This window comes from Electrona antarctica (genome assembly GCF_951216825.1).
Source record: "Electrona antarctica genome assembly, chromosome: 15".
NCBI classification, from domain to species: Eukaryota; Metazoa; Chordata; class Actinopteri; order Myctophiformes; family Myctophidae; genus Electrona; species Electrona antarctica.
The window spans coordinates 16204014-16227008 of NC_136796.1; the positions used below are offsets into that span (position 1 = coordinate 16204014).

Here is a 22995-nt window from a genome sequence, read left to right on the forward strand (position 1 = left end):
AGAGTGTGAACCTACAGGATCGAGTGACAGCTGTGATGTGAGTTTTAAACGAGAGCTGACTGTCCAGGACAACACCAAGGTTCCTGGCTGTTGGGACAGACGTTACCAGGGCGTTGTCTACGGAAATAGTTAGCTCCCTGGCACACATCTTCTTCTGGGGGGGACCCTGGCACACATCTTCTTCTGGGGGGGACCCTGGCACACATCTTCTTCTGGGGGGACCCTGGCACACATCTTCTTCTGGGGGGACCCTGGCACACATCTTCTTCTGGGGGGACCCTGGCACACATCTTCTTCTGGGGGGACCCTGGCACACATCTTCTTCTGGGGGGGACCCTGGCACACATCTTCTTCTGGGGGGACCCTGGCACACATCTTCTTCTGGGGGGACCCTGGCACAAATCCTCTTCAGATCATACACATATCATTTTGGGGGTCCTTGGCACAAAAAAAAACGTTTGAGCACCACTGATTTAGCAGGCATTTGTAGCATCAGCCTCAGGTCTTAATGTTTTAACTAAATCTCAACTCTCTGGTCCACTGTCATGCGGAGGACAGGACATGTCCTGGTTGAGGAGGACAGAACATGTCCTGGTTGAGGAGGTGACATTGGCACTGTGTCTTTGGGGACTCAGCTATGTGGCGTCCGTCTCTATATAGCTGCGTTGGAACTAGAGCATTACGTCCAAAACGTCACGTGTGGATGATGGGGACATTTCATGCACTGTAGGGAGCTTAGCTACAGCGTGCGTGGACATTCAGAATATAAACATTCTTTGTTCACGATAAATGGTCGTACAAGTAATCGCCATTAAAGACATACAAATATACAATAAATGTGACACCCATGACCTTTTCTGCTACTGTAATTCTGTATACCAGGGGTCTTCAACGCGGTTTTCTCTGCCAATTAGTTGAGAGAGATGAAGCTGGGAAGCCCACTAGACATTGTATGTCTAGTGGGCTTCCCTACCTGCTCTGCTGTACTACGTAACCTTATGTACAGATTCATGTGTAGGGCATCTGAGTCAATAAACGACATCATTGCTGTAATAACGGACCCTAAACGCAGTTCACTCAGGTTCTCATCGAGACTGTGGAACCACTGGCGCACATGTCTGTATGTCAGAAACTGAACAGTGTGGGATATGTGCATATATGTACCTTTTTATTTATTTTTATTTTTGTATTTACTGTTTGTGATATGGATCCTCCTGGTTCTGAAATAAAGATTGATTGATTGATTGTATAACATGGTGTTTAATTGTGATTAAACTCGTTCATAGATTTCATCGATAGCTTCATAGACTTGTTTGACAGCACTTTCATCATCATCATCAGTGTGGTGGAAATGAATGTTTGTTTATTTTGTTTGTTCATCTTTTCAAATGTTGGATTCATGCTAATGAATTGAGAACGAGTCATGATGTAAGTTTTAGGAAAGAAATGTGAAAGTGTGAGAACAAATTGGAAAGATTATGAATTATGAGTGTGGTTATTATTATTATTATTAGTGATGATATCAGCTCTCTCACCATCTCCTTGCAGTCATGTCCACTGGTTCATCCACGATGTTTTCTTTGCCGTTCTTGCCGGGTCCGCCGTGGCCCCCGTGGCCCCCCAGCCTCAGGCTGCCGTTCATCTTCTCCTCGTAGACGCCCACAGCGCCCCCCATCAGGCTCTGTGGATGATGCAAGGTCATTATAGTTAACCCATTAAGACCTGAGACCAGATTCTATAAAATGTCTTCTAAATCTTCACAGTTTTCAAGAATAATTCTCAGTGGTTCTCAAACTATTTCATGTCAAGTACCCCCAAAATTATCTGTATTTGGCCGTCGACCCCCAGAAGAAAATATTTTAGTTAAAAACGTTCACTGTGAAAGCATATATTCAAAGCTTTGTGCCACATTTTCAAGATTTTCCAAAAATAGCAGATCTTGTAGATCTGCTATTTTTCAACAGCTAAAGTTTAAAATAATGGTTAAAGTGATTAAACGCTAAAGCAACACAGATGCGTTGCCATCCAAAATGGGTTCAATTAATAAGTTATAGTTCACCTCGTGAACTATAACTCAGCTCGTAGGCCCCCCCCCCCCCCCCCACAACGCCCCCATCAGACTCTGTGGATGATGGGGGCGTCATCTGTTCTACACAAGTAAGACGCGCGAACGCGGGAAGCGAACGCAGCTCGTAAATTGCAATAACAATTAGAATAAATTACGTACTTTTTTAAGGGGTTTTTTAAGTTCTCTTTTTTTTGTTTAAGATTTTTTTAAGATTTTTTTTAAGTTACGTTTTTTTAAGTTACGTTTTTTTGAAGATTTTTTTTAAGTTAAGATTTTTTTAAGTTAAGTTTTTTTTTTAAGTTAAGTTGTGTGTGTGTGTGTGTGTGTGTGTGTGTGTGTGTGTGTGTGTGTGTTTTTCTGTGTGATACAGCTGCGCCCTCTGGTGGTGGGCGGGTGGTGTTACAGCGTGACACACACACAGACAGACAGACAGACATGATCTGCTGGGTCTCATAGTAAATGCTCACTGCGTTCGCAATCACTGCGTTCGCAATAACCAGCTGAAGAAATCACAGATTTGAGGCATTAACCATTCATGTTCATGGAAGATGCTTCTAAACTTCTAATCCTAATTTGATCACTTCAAATAGTCTTTCATCTTAAAATAACTAATGACCGAAAATAGCCGATCTACAAGCTCACAATACGTCACTCTGCGACGTGTTGTGAGCTTGAAGATCGGCAATTTCCGGTGCGCAGCATAATTTCACAGAAGACACGCTGGCTTCTGTGGAATCCAAATGACTCATGGCGACTGAGAACTTTAATCCATGAGTTCATCTTCTCCTCATTTACAGCACCGCCCATCAGGCTGACAGTTAAAACGGGTGCTATGACAACGTATATCATTAGGTTCCCAAGTTGTATCGTTCCCAAGTTGCATCGTTCCCAACTGCGACAGGCACGTACAGGTCTAGTCCTACTATAAATGTGCCACGTCTCTGCGTACGTGCGTGCGTGTGGGGTGCATGCTTTTGGTTAGCGTGTGTGCGTGCATAGGTGTGTGTGTATGGTTGTAATGTACGTAACTCGAGAACCGTTTGACCCACCAACTTCACATTCGACACACGCGTTCCACACCCCCATAGGTAGTGCAGTGCCAGGTATCGAGTCGGTCAGACCCACGGTTCTCCAGAACCACCACAAAAGGCTCTGGTCAGGCTCTGCCAGTGGGCCTAATTGATTGCCAAGTACACTTTTCAGTTTGCAGTCTTCACACACAGGCACATACACCATGTGGGACACCGGCTGACAGTTAAAACGGGTGCTATGACAACGTATATCATTAGGTTCCCAAGTTGCATCGTTCCCAAGTAGGCCGGTGGCCGACTGCGACGGACACGTACAGGTCTAAAATTGACGTGTAATGGAATCTTCCACACCTGGTAAAATGATTTTTTGCGGTTTTCTGCAGGACATGTTGTCGTGTCAACAGGGCCAAACTCATTGTCACCATTTTAAATATATCCAATCCACTTTATTTATAAAACACATTTAAAACAACGGTGTTGAACCAATGTGCTGTACACAAGAAAACAAGAATGACACGCATATCATTAACTGCCAGGTGAACAAGCGTTATCCGTTGTGCATCTGTCCCCCCTTTTTATTTCCTATTTTTTTTGTCAGGAATGTGTATGTTTCTCTGTCACAACCTCTCGGCTAGTGGTTTCGTTGTTTTCAACGTTCTTTTGGTTCAATCACTGTGTTTTGGTATGCCTTTCTTGTAGCTCCAGGCAGTTAGCTCATAACATTAGCCGCTGTTGTCAGTGGCTCACTTCGCGCTGCGGCAGTACAGAGACTTCCGCGCAGCGTTTCAGTATGGGGTCAGAACGTTTCAGAGTATGGGGTCAGAACGTTTCAGAGTATGGGGTCAGACTCGGGCAGCCAATCATGACTAGATCGCGCCAAAGTCGCTAAAGCCAACAGCATCAATATAAGCCAGGCTTCACCTGGCAAAAATAGTAAAATACCAAGAGTGAAACAACAATGCATAAGAAACAGGGCAACATAACGACACAATGCAGTGGAAACAACAACTCTTAACATCAGCATGTTCGAAATAAACAAACTAACTAATGGAAAAAAGGCCAAACTCTACTAACCTGCGGATGGTGGTGGTGGTGGTGGTGGTGACCGGTGCTCACCCCGGGTCCCTTCCCGCCGTCACCGGAGAGGGCGGCGGCGGCTCCCTCCAGCGCCGCCAGGTCCGCTAGGTCTTTGCGTTTGAGCAGCGCCAGCATCTTGAGGCGCTCCATGGCCTCGTGGCCCTCCATCTTGAGGCGCTTGGCCAGCGCCGCCTCCTCCCGCTCGTCCATCGCTGCTTCCTGCAGGCCTCGCTTCAGGAGGTTGAGACGCAGTGCCGCCTCCTCTGACATGCGCTCCATCCTGGGAAGAACACCAAAGCAAAGCGCACGGTAAGAGCAGTGTTAAAGTCTTGAGGCCAGGGGGGTGGGGGGGAATTGTCCCTGCCAGCCAGCTGCCGGCCAGCAACTCTACATCTGACCTCAAACCCTTAGATCTCCATATATGGAGCTGCTATGTTGTGACATTCCATATGTTTATCCTTCCCCACCCGTCCTTCCTCTTGAATAAAATCTTCAATATCTTCTTGATATTTAGTCAACTAAAAGGTAAATGGTGCTTTTATCCAAAGTACCTTACATAGATTGTGCATTACATTCACCCATTCACGTGCTTCATTCATACACCGATGAAACCATGCGAGGCACCAACCTGCACATCGGGAGCAATTAGGGGTTCAGCATCTTTATCAAGGACACTTCAACACTAACTCTGGGGGAGCCCGGGATCGAACTGGGAACCTCGCGGTTCCCATCCTGCCCTCTACTGGCCACTATACCCCTGTGTGGGGACTAGACTAAAAATAGATATTTCAGATGTCTAAAAAGTTTTCTCAGATCATGCATACTAGTGTACATACATATAAATCAGTCAGAAGTGTGAAGCCTTCAGAATGAAATCAGAGCTGTGAGTTACAGTTGTGTGTGTGTGTGTGTGTGTGTGTGTGTGTGTGTGTGTGTGTGTGTGTGTGTGTGTGTGTGTGTGTGTGTGTGTGTGTGTGTGTGTGTGTGTGTGTGTGTGTGTGTGTTTGTTTGCAATTAGACAAATACACATCTTGGGGTTAGGATTCGATATTTAGAGGGTTAGGTTTAGGGGCTGGGGTTTAGTTTAAACATGATTTCTACTTAGGTTGTGTGCCAGTGTCACTCTTCCTTAGTACCCACCCTTAAACGGAGCATTCTTATGAAACATTCTTACGTCAACATTCATCACATGAATTAATTAGCAGCCCATGACGATGGTGATGATGATGTCCTGAGCGAGGATAAAGACATGCATGAGGAAGTGGGTTAAAAAGACGCATGCACAGCTAAGAATAGCACTCGGCCCCCTTGCATGCGTGACATCCCCCCAAAAACATTTAGGCCCCTTTTACACGAGAACGGTTTCCATAGAAAACGGCAAAATAAAGTATCGTTTGCACGGGTCCATTTAGACGTCCGTTTTCGGGGGTTGAAAACGCAACAAAGCAAAAACGCCTTCCAGAGTGGAAATCTTTGAAAACGCTCTGCCCCCCATCTCCATATAAACGGGAAAAACGATGAATCTGCAAAACGTGTGACATCATAGCTCACGTCGGCTCACGTCGCTTCCGTTTATTACATTGGTACATAGCCATAGGCGATATTTGGTGTTCCTAGGATGAGCAAGCGCTCCCTCGCCCCGTTCATCCTACGAATACAAATGTAGCGAGCCGCGAACCACACTGCATTGGTGAATGTAAACAAATACAGCCTTGTGAGGAAGTAGAACGTAAGTGGTTCTACTACATATGCGTGCCTGGTCTATCCAGCAGTGCGTCACCGCCACCTAGCTACCTGGCATGCACATTACAGCATGTTCAATCATTGTTGCGTCTCCGTGTAAATGCTGAATAAACAGGGAGAACGGACTTTTTCGTTTTCTGTAGACCGTTGTAAAAGTGGCATTAGAGACAACATATGTGCTTTCCCAATGGGACAACATGTTTTCCCACACTGTTGTCTCCTCATGTAGATGCTGGAGGGGAGGGAACACGTGCAGTAGATGCCCGAGCATTCCCCACACTGTTGTCCCATTAGGGACAACATGTAGATGGTCCTGACTGGGCATTCCCCACACTGTCGTCCCATTAGGGACAACATGTAGATGGTCCTGACTGAGCATTCCCCACACTGTCGTCCCATTAGGGACAACATGTAGATGGTCCTGACTGAGCATTCCCCACACTGTCGTCCCATTAGGGACAACATGTAGATGTCCTGACTGAGCATTCCCCACACTGTCGTCCCATTAGGGACCTGAGCATTCCCCCACACTGTTAGCAGGAAGACTTTTAGATGCGGATGGCAACCAATGATGTCTTCACTAAAGCCGTTAGCTGAGTCATATGACTGGTCGGGAGTCAAGTAGGCTGACTGTGCACTGAACCAATCAAAACTCCCTTCTGGCACAGGGGGGATACCAGCTAAACGCTGCGAATGACAAGGCAGAAAAGAAGCCATTAAGGATACACTGATTTCTCATACGTAATATGAATGCGTCATGCAATATGAATATGTCATCCAATATGAATGAAGTTCCTTTGTGTATACATGGACGTCATGTAGTCTACAAGCCTGATTCCTACTTTGTCATGTAATGGTATTGCGTGCCGAAAATAGCAGATCTGCAAGCTCACAACGTGTCGCAAAGGAACATGTTGCAAGCTTGTAGATCGGCTATTTCAGGTGGGTTCTATGTGGCCCCCCGAGTTACATTTTGTGGATGGAATGCATGGAAGTTGGCTCCGGTTTGAGCATCTCACATACAAAGTGTGTGTGTGTGTGTGTGTGTGTGTGTGTGTGTGTGTGTGTGTGTGTGTGTGTGTGTGTGTGTGTGTGTGTGTGTGTGTGTGTGTGTGTGTGTGTGCGCGCGCGCGCGCATATATGAGTACGTGCGTACTTGCACGTGTGTGTAGCTGGTTGCTTCGGGTTATGCATGCTTGGCCGCGTCCTCGCATGGCCTGAGGCGCACGCACGCAAGCACACGTACACGCACACACACACACACACACACACACACAGTCACACACACACAGACGTACATGGAACTACACACAATGGAAAGAGAACTGTCTTTTGTTTGGCGGCTGCGTGTGCATGCACGTCTGTGTGTCTGTGTGCGTGTGTGCGTATTCCCCCTGGAGCGTGCTACATTTGTATTCCAGTCAGCTGAGATGGCGCTCTTCAGATTAAGTGCATTACTATCAAGGTGTGTCAGTGCGCTGCGGTCTGCTGGTTAGCATGGCAGGCGGAGAACTACACCTCCGTTTCAGCTGCAACACACATAGGGAGGCGTCGCGATGACCAAAATGTTCTCCTGCCGATTTCATTGTCGCTTAAGTGATTGTGATTAACGATTCAATTGCGTTGAACATTGGAACGTTATGAATTAACATGACATTTCTGTTTGGCTTTTATAAGATTCGTAAACAAAAAAGGTTCACAGGGCAGATATGACAAATCATTTACATAATTTAATGCATTTGTAGGCTACTTAAAATAAAATGTGTGAATAGTGGAAAAAAAGCATAGGGGAGAGGAGGGGCATGGAGGAGATGGGGGGTATTTGTGGACCGTTACCCGCTAACCAGGCAAATCAGAGCACTTGTTTGAGGCTTGAGCCTAATTATTCAGAAACCCCCAGACCACAGAAAAGCCACAGAATTTTCAAAGTTCAGGTATTTTGAGACACCCCAAAAGCCCACCCCCGCCCGTAACCCCGTCCCCTACTACTCCACAAGCTGTCAGTTACCAACATAGCGCTCCACAGAACAAGATGTCAAAATGTTTGTCAGACAAGACAGACATTACAGCTTCCATCCCTCACTATACCACCCCCCGTCTCCCCGTCTCCTAGCTAAAGGCAGCGCTTTGTGAGGAAATGTTCCCAATTACAGACGGAAGCATGTCCGTCCAACAGTCTGGCTGGGGGGGGGGGGGGGGGGGGGGGGGGGTTTGGTGGGGGTGCATGTGTGTGAGCGCAGTGCACCAACAGGCTCAGCACCGGGCAGGATGGATGTAGTACACTGGTGTACACCATCAGTGACGGATCAACCCCTCCCAGGGCCCTGGCGCTACACCAACTCAGAAGGCACAAATCACGCAAGTGTGCATGTGATTCGTACGCGCCTAACACAATCAAGAACGACACTTCGCGTTCCCAGTGAATGAACGCGCGTGCGTTCAGCGCACCGCCGCACGCGTGCAGCACGATCGCCACCCCGGCTGCTACTTTTGAGTCTCCTCCCAGTCTCCCACCGAGTGGTTACGGAACTGTTGGACGACCAAAAACACTAGCGGGGCTTCCTGTGTTGTGTTACACTGAAATTGGTGACCTATGAATCCGGTTTTGACAGAAGCAACCTACCTATTTGAAATAGTCTCTCGCACAGGGCCCTGCAGGCTGTGGGCCATGGCCTGACCGCATCAGTGGTCCTTGACGGGGTTCCAGGTGGTCCCCCCTCGTCTTCATATAATAGGTCCTCACTAATAATCATGATAAAATGGCATGATTTTTTTCTACTCAGTCTGTGTCTCATAGGAGGGCTGTGGGCAGTTCAGAAACCCGTCCACCAGTGACATCATCGTTAGGCAGATTTTTTTTTACAAAAATTTAGATTTTTATTATCGTGAGAACGATGGCTTCCATTTTTCCATTGCAACTTTTCAAAACTCATCATCATCATTTTTTGACCGCGGTCGAGATCATGGATTCCACAATGCTACGCCAGACTTCCCGGTCCTTCATTGCCACCCCCAGTTCCTGCCTACTGAAGCGCCGGTTATTCATTGCCACCCCCAGTTCCTGCCTACTGAAGCATGTGTCAGGGAACGACAGCTTTCTACCTCTGGTCCGCCCTGAGGCAGGACTCCAGAGAAGAAGGGAAGATATAACCTCATTGTCAGCTCTGTAGCAGTGGCCGGCAAACTGCGCTCTTCTGGATCGCACCAGTGAAGAAACACGGGGAAGGTTGCCGTATATTAGATTAGTCGATGGATGGGTCTTCCAAGACAGATTTTGCGCTCTCATTAGAAGGCGGGTGTAAGTGCCATCCAACCGATTATCTTGTTTCTATTAGCTTGGATTACCCATCGATGATGTCACTGGTGGATGGGTTTCTGAACTGCCCACAGCCCTCCTATGAGACACAGACTGAGTTGAATTTTTTTTTCATTTTATCATGATCATTAGTGAGGACCTATTATATGAAGATAAGTTGAAAAGTGGTGAAGTGGTCCTTTAAAGCAGGGGTTCTCAACGTTTTTGGCCGGGGACCCCCGGAAATGCTTTGGCAACGTCTCGGGACCCCCGCCCGCCCCCTCCCGACCCCCAATATAAATTGACTGCTACAATAACCTTAATAATAGAGACAATACACCATAAATAAATACTGAAACCAGATATAATCATTAGGGAAGGTGTATGCATGTACTATGTGTACTATATGTAAACTCTTCATTTCCATTTTCCAGCCATTCTGTTGCATAACATTCGAGCTGGTATTATGAATGGTGCTGCTAGCACAAACTCTCAAACTGCAGCTAATGGTGCCATGTGTAAAAGTCCAGGGGGAGCCTAATGTCACAGATGACATCATCCTCCTGTTCATTACATACAATTCCCATCCCCTTTCTCAAAGAGGTTTTAGACAGTATGATTGGAGATATCCTAAAGATTGCAAACGGTTAGTAAACGCCTCCAGACATGTCAAAACAAACTGGTCAGCTACTACTTGGCCTTATACTCCCAGAACCCACCAAACTCTGGCTCATTTTAATAGGTTGGAATGGCTTAGGGTTGACGAGTACAGCAACTTGCAATGGGCCTGGTTTGCAATATTCGCTACACCACTAAGATACTACAGCTCGATTTAATTGACATGCAAATAAAGTGAAATGGAACAATCATTTTGGTTAACTGATTCACACATCTTTGAAGAAGTCTAACTATCCTGTATGCAAATGTGTCATTTGCCAGGATGCTATGGCTGGGCTGCACATGGAAATGTGTTCAAGTTTAGCAAGCCTAAATCCACATTCACACATGATCAATCACACACGTTTTAACAATATGAAATTCCTGGCAGGAAACACTGACTAATTAGTTAGGGGGAAAACACAATGGACACAGCACTGCACACAATACCACACAGAGATGAAAGTGGTGCTTCAAAACGGAACTTCCAGCTCCACTCATGAATAACAGATGGGATTCATTCAGGGAATCATATCAGGGATTCGATTCCTACGTGATTGAATTGGAAAACATAGGGTTTTGGCTTATCAATTCTCTTATCGATTCTAGTAGGACATAGTCTCTCGTAGCCAGACAACTCCTGAATTGGTATATAGAGAGTGAGAGAATACAATAAAAATCCTAATCATGCTTCCTCCACACTGGGAGAAAAACAACATCTGAAAGTTGGATGGGGCATTTTTTACACGTGACTGCAGTTAGAACTTTTTCTGAGAGGTGGTGTTCTTGTGCTGCCGGCCTGCGCGCGCATGCTGGTGCTTATCAGTGTGATGTCGTCTGATAAGGCTGATAAGGAATACTGATAAATGAGTAAAAAAGCAGAAATAAATAGCAGACATAGCCAATCTAAAAGTTGTAGATCAGCTATTTCTGCTATTTTTGGAAAATGTTTGAACATTTTTCAACATTGAAACGATTATGATGATTATACAAAAAATAATAATAAATGTGATTAGGTGAATACGTGATAATTGAGGGAGACTTAAACATATGTTGTTCTAATGAAACTTTTGACTTCTGTGTGTGTGTGTGTGTGTGTGTGTGTGTGTGTGTGTGTGTGTGTGTGTGTGTGTGTGTGTGTGTGTGTGTGTGTGTGTGTGTGTGTGTGTGTGTGTGTGTGTGTGTGTGTACAATGTAACACGCATTGTAGTGCTTTGGGAAAAAAGCTAGAACAAACCATCCATCCACCCACCCATCCATCCATCCACCCATCCAGCCAATAGGACCTACATCAGAATGTGCATTGATTTCTCTTCTTGTCTTTTGTCGCCGACTGAGGCATTTCCCTCAATTGGAATTTCAAGTAGAGATTTAATTGGCCTCCTTTTATCGCTTAATCACTTCCCTATTAGCGTATTATTCCTTGTGGTGCCGCTTGTATCGCCTCTCCTCATCTCTCGGTATTATCTGTGCGCTGGCTGGCTGGCACCGTCCTAATCTGTTCCACACTGTCGTTCTGCAACAAAAATAAATAAATGAAAAACGTCTCTATTAACAATCAACATCTCCAGCAGACATTTCCTGATTATAATTTTTTTCTTATGAGAAGAAGACAGAAAAGAAACGTAGGACAGATATCTTAATGATGGCGAGACTGTTGCCCCCCCCTTTTCTCGGAATCATGGAGATTGATGGCGCACACACACACACACACACACACACACACACACACACACACACACACACACACACACACACACACACACACACACACACACACACACACACACACACACACACACACACACACACACACACACACACACACACACACACACACAGTGTACGTCTGAGATTCATTTGTGATGCAGCACTGCAGAGGCAGATGCCTAATTTGTGGACCGCCACGCGACGGTGCTGTGCACCCCCCCCCCACCCCCAACCCCCCCAAATAGCCAACGTACAAGCTCACAGAGTCGTGAGCTTGCACATCGGCTATTTATTTATTTATTTTTAGGGGGAGGGGGAGGGGGGTGGGTGTCACAGGCGAACAACACCTTTGCACACCGAAGCCTACATCAGCCTTAGAGGGGAGAGAGTCACATCGGCGGTCTCCATTTGCTGAGAACAAAAAAGGAGTGTTAACACCCCAGTGCAACCTCTCCGCTCATGTCTCCACCTCCCCTTAATGAGAGACAGGAGAAGGAAGGCAGAGAGTGCGGCCACGCGCGCCGCTCAGCGGGCGGGCGGGCGGCAGCGCGCACCCCAAAAAACAGCGACACAATGGCCACGGACGGATGCCTCCCCCCACCAATCAGTGTGGGGGGGCTCGGCGGTGTGTGTCGGTTGTTGCCCCCCCCCCCCCCCAAGACCATCTTTTTTACATAAGATAATGACTGTTTCAGTCAGCTGCTAATACAAAAAAAAAAACAGTGGCTCTCTTCTCCTATAGAGCCCCCTTCACCCCCCATAACCCCGCCCCCCACCCCAAACCCGATGCCCCCGCTTACACCCCCTTCCCTCTGACAAAAAAAAGACCCTCCCTCCACTTCCCCACACACACACACACACACACACACACACACACACACACACACACACACACACAAAAAGGGGCTTGCACACGCGTACTCAAGGACACACAGCCTGGCGGCTTTGGGCACAGTGCCAGCCACACATGCAGCAGCAACCAGGGGTAAAGGGGGAGAGAGACAGAGAGAGACAGAGAGAGAGAGACATAGACACACACACGCACACAGACGGCAAGAGGCATGGGGAGGGAGAGGGGAGGGAGGAACACTGAGACTAGAACAACATGGTTTGGCCACCGCTTCACGTTTTTGTATTCTGTAACGTTCGTATATTTGATCCTCTCGTCTCTCGTCTGTCCCAAGTTGGCCGGCAGAGAGAGAGAGAGAGAGAGAGAGAGAGAGAGTTGAAACTCCAAAATCTGCCACCGACAGAAAAGAAAAGGGGGGGGGGGGAATTCCACAGCAACATGCACACAACGTGCATGCACGCGCCATACCTGTAAATCATTTTGAGTTCGGCTATATCGTTGGGAGTGGAAACCTTGTATGGCCACTTTTTTGTAACGATTATTACTATACAGATAACATAAGAAATAGAAGTAGGCTAGTTGAAATGGCCTATCTACAACAACATCACAACACGCTGCATCGTGAGGTTGTCCATCAGCTATTTTCACTCTTTTTTGAGCGACGGCCTTAAGTTGTGTGGCGAAGTAGGGCACCAACATATGAAAAAACAATGGAGATGACGTTTTTGCACGATATTTGGCTGTAAAAGAGAGTGATCTGTAAGCGTGGTGGGGCCACTGGCGGGCATGACTTAAAGGGCAAGACTACTTTGGTAGAGTTAAAGGTTGTGCCGTGATGCAACTCCAAAGTTGGACAACAAATCAAAAGTAATTGCTCCATTGATTAGAAACTGACCATTTAAAATATGCTCCTCGTCAGGTGAAAGCCTGTCTTATCCTGTCTTATCCTGTTTATAGTCTCGCTTTGCCAGATTGTTGCCTCCTGCAATTTTCAAATGCTTCCGTCATACAGTCCGGAGACAGGAGCTCTGATCATGAGCAAGCGATAAAGCGGAAGTGAAGCCTCCTCCCCACTTCCGTTTCGTCTTTATAGTCGCGCAAATTTATCCTAATATAAATCAACATCATATAGCATGTGCAGCTTGTGCAGATATTTTAAAATATATTTTTGTGAACCGAAATGGCAGCTTCTGGATTTCTGGAGGTGTCGTTCCAGAATCTATATATCATTCGGAGATTGTGGGATAGTTGTCTGGCTACGCGAGACTATCCTGTTTACAATCATAAACAAAGCTGATTCTGATTCAACAACACCAAACCCAGCACCAAATATATCCACTGATCCAGATCGCCAAATAGTGAAATCAACAGGAACAACAGAACACAACCCAAACCTAAACCAAAGTGTTCTTCATGCCCTTTAAGCGAAAAGAAGATGTGACATTAGGCATTACTCCCCCCCCCCCTTCCAAAAAAGGGGGTAGAATGATCAATGACGAAGGGATGTACATGGCCTCTCTCCGCATTCTGCTATAGCTGTGTGTGTGTGTGTGTGCGCGTGTGTGTGTGTGTGTGAGAGAGACTGTGTGCGACTGTGTGTGCCTGTGCCACAAAGGAGGTGTGTGTATGATGTGCCCCTCCCCCACTCCCCCCAAAAAATATGCCTCACTTGTTGTAAAAATAAACACACACGCTTGGAGTTTTCTGTTGGGCCCCTGCCCTGTTTTAAGTATCCGATTCCTGACAGAGGTGTGTAGCTTACAACTGCTGTTTTTGTGCCCTTGATGCATTTTATGTACAGTGTGTACGGTACGGCATCATCCTATCCACAAGTGTGTCAGCGTGTGTGTGTGTGTGTGCGTGCGTGCGTGCGTTTAAAAGGAAGACGCCAGCTCTCTCTCCTGACATATACTAGCATGTCATAATGCCAAGCCTTAGTGCCCCCATCCAACCGTCCGCCCATCACGCGCACACTTTCTCTTTATGTGTGTGCCACCGCTGCCGGTCGATCAGATTGGAGCTTAGAAAAATGTCCAGTTTCTCTGTATGCCCTCAAAGGTACAGCAATAAGGCATCCGTGCCTGGTATACGGTGGAATCTGCAGCTCATTTAACGCATCATCTGATCATGACAATTCATTTGGCTGATGGAACACACACACACACACACAGTCACACACACACACACACACACACACACACACACACACACACACACACACACACACACACACACACACACACACACACACACACACACACACACACACACACACACACACACACACACACACACACACACACACACACACACACACACACACACACACACACACACACAGAGCATCCAATCATATAATTTACATGTTTTAAGCATGGTGTGTGTGTGTGTGTGTTGTTGCCAGGCTTATCTCTATGCTGCAGAGGAGAGGAGTATGGAGGGGTGCTGCCGTCATGCCATCCCTGGCTCTATAAGGCAGTGATTTTCAAACACTAAGATTAAAAAAAAAAAAAAAAAAAAAATCTTTAAAACCTTGAAAGATGTATATATATTTTGTGATACCGATAACCAGGACCACTGTCTTTGTTAATTCCGTCAATCCAAGCCGGGGCACAATCGATTGATCATTAATCTGAGGAAGGGGAGGAAGGGGGTTCAGGCCCACCCATCTGAGAGGGATAGAGGGGGGAGGAAGGGGGTTCAGGCCCACCCATCAGAGAGGGATAGAGAGGGGAGGGAGGGGGTTCAGTCATCATGCAGTCCTTGGCCAAACTCCCAAAATCACAAATCTGCAGCTCCTGATGATCCACCGCCGCTGATTTACCCACAATCCACTTCATTAATCCTTCCCCCTCTCCTCCTGCTCCTCGGTAGCACACGGAGCAGGTTGTTAGGTGACAAAATGGCAGCCATGCTGCCGTCACCTCCACTCCGCAAGCCCCCTTGTCGTCACCACACAAAGAGAGCTGTGTTTGGCATCGCCGACAGGTAGAATAATAATGCCCTTCTCATGTTAGTTAACACCCCTGATAGAACCCAAGACAAATAGGAGAGCAAGACTCCCCATCTGTGGTTTACTTCCTTTATCTGAGGCCCCTTTAGGAGACCGGAAGTAGGTTGGAGTCTATTAGTTAAGTGACATTTTTGGGTTTGTTGTGTTTGTTCAGTAACAAGGTGGGTTGCACGATGTCAGCCAAATCAGGATACCCATTTATCAGCTTACATTTTTGTGTTTCAGTTCCAGTTCCAATTTAATTTCTTTTTTTTTCTCTTTGTGTCATCACATCCAATTTCACTTGTTTAATCTGTATCCTGTCTCTATTCGGAGACCTCTATCTTGATTGGATAAAATTGGTACCCCAACCTGAAAATGCATTTTGCTGTTTCAAGAGCTGGGAGAGACGAGGAGACTCCCGTTACAATTTAGGCATTTGGCAGACGCAGATAATGAACAAACACTAAGTACTAGTAATGACTACTACTACTACTACTACTACTACTAATAATAATAATAATAATAATAGCTTGAATTTATATAGCACCTTTCATAAACCCAAGGACGCTTTACAAAGTAACAAACAACAACTTATGCCATAAGATTGAAAGAATAGCTGTCTTTTCAAGGCAGCCTTAAAAGAGTCCAGTGTTGGAGCATGGCAAATCTCTATTGGGAGAGAGTCCCACAGGGTGGGGGCTGCCACACTGAACGCGTTCCGTCCCCCAAGGTTTGCTTGTCTGCCTTGGGGACAGAGAGGAGGTCCAAGTTTGTAGAGCGCAGGTTTCCGTGTCACAGGAGGATTATGGAGGAGGTCAGAGAGGTAGTGTGGAGCCAGGGCGTTTTGACATATAGGTGAGAATGAGGAGTTTGAAATTGATGCGGAACTTGTCAGGAAGCCAGTGTAGTTGTACTATCATCATATAGAGCTATTTAACAATTATTTTAACCAAAGAAAACCACTTACCCTACCTTGCTACCTTTAGCCCCAATTGGACACAGGCCACACAACATTCCAACACAAAATGGCTTTTTTCAGAGAGACAAGAGAGAAAATCTACCTTGTTATAGAGTCTATAACATTCTATAACATTCTACAACAGTCTATAACAAAAGGTCTATAATATAGACCTTTTGTCTGTTCCAGCGACACTCTCTCACGAGATCTACAGTAGCAGCACCAATGAAGATTTTGTGTACCATTCTGAAACTCGGAGTAGGACACAGCATCCTCAGGCTGTACTACAATAGCTCAGCTGAAGGCGTTCTGACAGGATGCGGCCTGGTATGGGAACTGTACTGCCCGAGAAAAGATCAGCCTACACAGAGTAGTGGGATCGGCAGAGAGCATCATGGGAGACGAGCTCCCCGCACTCCAGGAACTGTACAAAACTGTCAAAGCCCAGCGCATCATCAAGGACAAGCATCACCCAAGTCACAAGCCATTCAACCGCCTACTAGTTGTAGGCAGTTGAACAGCTTGTGACTTTGGTGATGGGCCGTGGTCTATGTAGGCTACAAGGACCGTGGCCGGGCAAGGACCACTACTGCAGTATCAAGAGTGGCACCACCAGATTCTGGAGCAGTTTTCACCCAGCTGCTGTTTTTGTGTTTTGTTTATATCATGCAATATTACACAAGAGTCGATGCTGCAGGTACTCGCCCGCACGGCAAATACCTGCACATAGGGAGCAGTTAGGGGTTCAGAGTCTTGCTCAAGGACGACACTTCGACACAAACTCTAGGGGAGCCTGGGAACCTCTTATAGTTTTCCCATCCAGCTCTTATAATAATAATAATAATAATAATAACAATAATAAGGGATTGCATTTTTATAGTGCTTTTCTACGCACTACATCAGGGGTCCTCAACTGGTGGACCGCGGTCCACGACCGGACCGCGGACCACCTCTCTGTGGACCCTGGGCACAAAAAATCATGGTGTGTGTGTGATATGAAATGTCCAGTGCCAGACATTGCCAGACACTGGCCAGTGCCTCGCCAGTGTCCCCCCAGTGCCTCCCCAGTGTCCCCCCAGTGGCTCCCCAGTGTCTCCCCAGTGCCTCCCCAGTGTCTCCCCAGTGCCTCCCCAGTGTCTCCCCAGTGCCTCCCCAGTGTCTGCCCAGTAATTCATTAATTAATCAAAATGTTCAGCGGGCGGCAGCCCGCGTCGCGCTCATGGGACCGGACCTTAGTCTTTTTCAAAAAATATTAGTGGACCTTCAGCATTTCTAGTTGAGGACCCCTGCACTACATGCTTACTCAAAGCGCTTTACAATGGTCCATGAATTCATACATCGGGAGGTGAAGCGGCGAACAGTCAACGCCAACGTCCACACTTCCCACATTCACACACCAATGGAGGCAAGGTGGGGTTCAGTGTCTTGCCCAAGGACACTTCGACATGTAGACAGGAGGAGCCGGGATTCGAACCGCCGACCCACGGATCATTGGACGACCTGCTCTCTACCTCCTGAGCCAGTGCTGCCCCAATACCGAGTATGAGTCATACACGTATGGATCAACAGTGTCATGTGTGGTGTGACATTACGGAGCTTTAGGCGGTGACACTTGACACACTATGAGGGTTTGTGACAGCCGGGTCACACAGGGTCAGTAGAGCCATGTCTACTAATGGCTAGGGCAGTCCACTGCCACATGTGTACACTAAGAGTTAAATTAACTTTGATTTTACAATATAAATTGGGGTCCCAGAGATAGAAATGCAATTAATGACCATAGCCTAATTCAGGTCAAACCGGGGCCTTTGAAATTAAAATTGTTGAAAATCACTACTAGAGCCGTAAAAATCTTCTCTTATGGGGGTCCCTGGCATATATTTTGAAATGGGGGTCCGTGGGCTAATACTGAGTGTCAATTTGGGGTCCTTGACGTGGGCTAGGGCTGTCACCATCATGATGTATTACTTGACGATTAGGGCAAGTGAGGACAAGTGATATTTTCTTGGTCAAATAGAAACGCTGTGTTAACAGATTCACATTCTTCTGACACTTACACACTTACAACAGTTATAGGCCTGTTCCAAATTGTAACAGGCCTATAACTGTTAACTGTTGTAAGTGTAATTGTCTCCACCAAGCCGAAGGCATGGGGAGAGACTGAGTATGTTTTGCACTCCGTCCGTGTGTGTGTGTGTGTGTGTGTGTGTGTGTGTGTGTGTCCTTCCGTCCGTTATCAGCTAATCTCCGGCACCGTTGGCCCGATCCATGCCAAACTGTGCACACACACTCCCTGGATGCCAACGACGAACCTCTGCCCCAAATATTCCTCAATGGCCTGTTATAGCGCCACCATGAGGCCGATTTAGGCAAAACACATTTCTGTAGATAACTCGTACATATTTTATCCATACATCACACAATTCGGTATACACTATCTCCATAGTCATGTGATCAACACGGATCTGCACAATTTCCCATCTTCCATCCTGATTGGCTAAGATAGGCTTCCAAAGCTCACATGATTGGTCCGTTTCGAACAAAATGCCACAAATCACAAACACAGTGTCCAATTTCCATGAAATTATACACGCGCATTTCCACTAGGCCGAGGACGACATGCCACTATTTATTTCCCAAATCAGCCTCACGGTGGCGCTATAACTGGCCAATTCCTGTTTTTACCTATAACTGCATCGACAACTTATGTATGCACACTCACTAGAGGCCATGGAAAAACATTCTCCCTGCATCCCTCCACATCTGCCGGTTATAGCGCCACCATGAGGCTGATTTCTCAAAACACATTGTTTATGTTAGTCGCACAGATTTCATCCAAATCTCACGCAAATCGGTACACATGATCTCTGTTGTAGTCATGTGATCAAGACGAGTCTGTTGGATTTCTCAGATTCTACACTGATTAGCTAAGATTGCCTTCCAAAGTTTTCAGCAGTAGCCCGTTTTGTACAAAATGCTGCACATGTCCTGCTCATCCAGAATTCTATCCTCAGAGATGCTATGAGTGATCTGGCTCTGCATTTCCTCAACAAAATGAAGAAAATTGTTGCAAGAAACAAACAAACCAAAAAACATGTTTATATTACTCCTAAACATTTTGCCAAATATCACACACACTCCTATCCTCCTGGTGGAGACCTGTGCCCAGAAGGGCACTTTTTCTAGTTTGTATTTGCGATCAGGCGATTATGCAATAGGTAATTACCTACTGCATAATCGCCTGATCACAATTGTTTGAGATAATCGCAAATATTTTGTCATAATCCTTTCCATGTCGACACATTTTATTCTCAAACATTTTTCCAAAAATAGCAGAAACAGCTGATCTACAAGCTTACAACATGTCACTTTGTGACGCATTGTAAGCTTGTAGATCAGAAATTTCTGCTATTTTTACATTTTATTTTTAAGTGGTGCAACCATTTCATTAAGTAGCTTTGTGTGTGGCTGCCTCCCTGGCTGGGTCTGAGCACAAAAATAGCATTTGGTTGGTTTTCTAAACCAAGTGTCACTGTTGTGCAGGCTAACACACATACATATTAACTGTATATATGATGATTTCAGGTGTATCAGTACAGTACAGTACAGTACAGTACAGTACAGGGACCCCCACACGGTAACTGTCATTTCTTAACTGTTTCGGACGCGGGGCGGCTCGCCGGAACAGGCCCGCCCCCCTGGGTGCGTTCCTGGATGTCCCCCCGGGGACCCCCACACGGAGTTGCACCACTTACTTCACACGGGTGTGATTTTTGTCAGCTATTTCTTTGTTTATTTAAGTTACTTATCTGGCAATATACAGTATCTGCCCTGCACAATTTATGATTATGAAGTCTAAAAACCAAACAGAAATTAAAATGATATTAATATAAGTTTATTTATGTTCCAATAAATCGTGACAGCCCTAACAACGTTGGTTCTCACAAGTGGGGTCCAGTGAGGTCCTTGAGGGGGTTCTCCATTCAAATTAGTTAAAGGAGTAGTTCACCCAAAAACTGACTTATTTTCTATCAATTACACACCTCATGAGGCCTTGAATTCATGGAGATTTTTCATTTGTCGTCGCATTCCTGAGCCAATGATCTGTTGACCGGGTCAGAGGTCAATAGTCTCCTACCGGAGAATACGCGGGTAGGGGTCAAATTATATCTCCATGAATTCAAGGCTTCATGGGTGTTTAATTTATAGAAATTAAGTCGATGAACTACTTTTTTAAGTTGTTTAAGTGAAATACATTCTAGTAATATGTTCATTTTAATATTAAAGGGTAGTTCACCCGTGGCTACCGCAGTTTTTCATGTTAGTGAATCCTGAAACAGCTCATTCCATGGAGATGGAAAACAGCATGAAGAGGAGAGCATTCATTACCATCTGTGTTTGATCATGGTGTAATTTGTGGGAACTGTCATTATTTGGTGCTTTATGAAAATATTAGTTGATCAAGGCCTGTTATTAGATGAAATGGATTTAGTTGGAGCTATCATCATATATACATTTGAGCCGGTAAAAGGTTGCGAGTGAACATTTCGTGCGCAGTTCAGTTCGGCAAGTCATAGACCGTGGCGCATGGCGAGCATGCGGAAGCCCGTGCTCCGCAGCCGCGATACGTCACTGACCCTACACGTGCGTTTTCAACCCAGCTCCGTGGTTTCTCTTTCTGTGATGCGATGGCCCGAGAATATACACGGACATTGGACACACGACATTCACGGAGAAACAACAACACGGAGCAGCGGACACATGACATTCACAGAGAAAGGGACAGACGTGGGTCTCCTCTAGCGTCAGTTCAAGAAACATTATGCTAGGATGCTAGGAGACGGATACAGGCACTTTTAAAAAAATAAAAACTACTCTGGTCAGCCTCTATGTTATCAGATTTACAAAAATACACTCTCAGATTCTGGTCAAAACAAGCTATATTCAACGGCCCATAACTAAAGAACCGATGATCGTGTTTACAAAATGTATTTTCCGGGTGAAAGAAAAGACGATTGTTCGCCCCTCCAGAGTAGACAGCCTTTGCGAGTCGACTATATAAGGTACAGTAAAAACATTGAAAAACACTGGGGGTGGCGGAAGAATTAATTAATATTGTTACCTGCCAATCAATGTGTTAATACAATATAACACATATTGGTGGTCAGAGGTCTCATTTCAGACAAAAATAGAGATGGCAAAAACATATAAACATTTTGAAAATGTTCCTATAATGAACGCCAGGTAGGAAGTGGAACGCCAGGTTGAAAGTAGTTAAGAAAACACATCTATTGCTAGTAGGGATGTGCCGATCACGTTTTTTTTCCCGATCCGATTCCGATCATTTCAGATATTTATATCTGTGATATGACACTTATGCCATATCACAATACAATATCCAAAATCACAGCGGAAGTTACGGAATTTCCGTGAATGAAACAAGTGTACGGCACGTCCGCCGATAGCGTCTCTGCCTGGTTGTGACCAGGCTTTTCTCTTGGCAGAGGAGATAGTCTGGGACCGAGGCTAGTCTAACATCATGATATGAATATAATATTGATACTAGGGATGTCTGGGACCGAGGCTAGTCTAACATCATGATATGAATATAATATTGATACTAGGGATGTCACCATCACATGATACAATTCTGATCATTTGAAAATGACGTGATTGGCCCCAATTTCTGATCACGTGATTGCATCGGGACAATATATATACATATACTTACATTTTATGTGACAGCATATGTGCTATATATTATATAGCACATATGCTGTCACATAAAATGTAAATGGAGGGGTATGGATTCACTTAAACCTTATACGGTTGATGGGAGTGCCTCAGGGCTTCATACTAGTGACCTTTCTTGTTATTGTGGGGAAAGCATTTTCGGAAAATAGCCGGTTCCATTAGCTCAATGGTAGAGAATATATGAACACTTTCCAACGTGGAAACGATTATGATAATTATGTGAAACAATCGCGATTATCTTAAATAATTGCAATTAGACTATTATTGAATAATTCAGTATTTTAGCTGTGACGTGAGCACCCCCTCCTGAGATACATCCGGGTCCTACTTTGTGTCGCTTTTGTGTCCCCATAGAGTTATACTGTGACGCTCCGTCGGACTAAATCTGAGACGAAAACAACCACGAAAGTCTCATTTTACTGCTTTCCTCGCAACAACAAAGCTGCGCTGCTCTCCCAAATCTGGCGGTGACAGGCCGTCTGCCCCACACGGAATACTATCGCCATTTTATTTCATTGTGTGAACTAAATCCTAATGAATGCAAACTAGATTCAACATACTCAAGCCTGCAAACATTCTAAATATGCGCCCGAAATATTTTACTGAGCAAATGGACTGTTACCACCTTCAATAATAATGATAATAATAGTCTTTATTGTCTCCACATCATTTTCTTTTTGTCGTTAATAATTCTACTCGAGTTGGAAGCATTAAGACCCATTTTAACCCTCAATGGCTTCCTTTCTGAAAAATAACGTCATTGTAAAAAGATTCACGCGTTTAGATATTCTATTTACAATGAGATGCGGACGGGAGCTGGTGCCACTTGGACCCGGACGTTACGTAGCACTACAAAA

The 22995-nt window shown here is 45.6% G+C and overlaps 1 protein-coding gene across 4 annotated transcripts in view; it reads right to left on the minus strand.

The window, feature by feature from the left end:
* gatad2b (GATA zinc finger domain containing 2B) overlaps positions 1 to 22995 on the minus strand; it is a 57505-nt gene that overhangs the window by 21269 nt on the left and 13241 nt on the right. For 3 of the 4 annotated variants that reach the window (XM_079523036.1, XM_079523037.1, XM_079523039.1), the window contains exons 2-4: positions 11162 to 11387; positions 4174 to 4456; positions 1536 to 1681 (exon numbers count right to left, since the gene is read on the minus strand). In XM_079523036.1, the coding sequence (XP_079379162.1) occupies positions 1536 to 1681; positions 4174 to 4456; positions 11162 to 11175 (443 nt within the window). In that variant the 5' untranslated portion in view covers positions 11176 to 11387. The remainder of the gene's footprint in view (positions 1 to 1535; positions 1682 to 4173; positions 4457 to 11161; positions 11388 to 22995) is intronic. The other variant, XM_079523038.1, reaches the window with a different exon arrangement.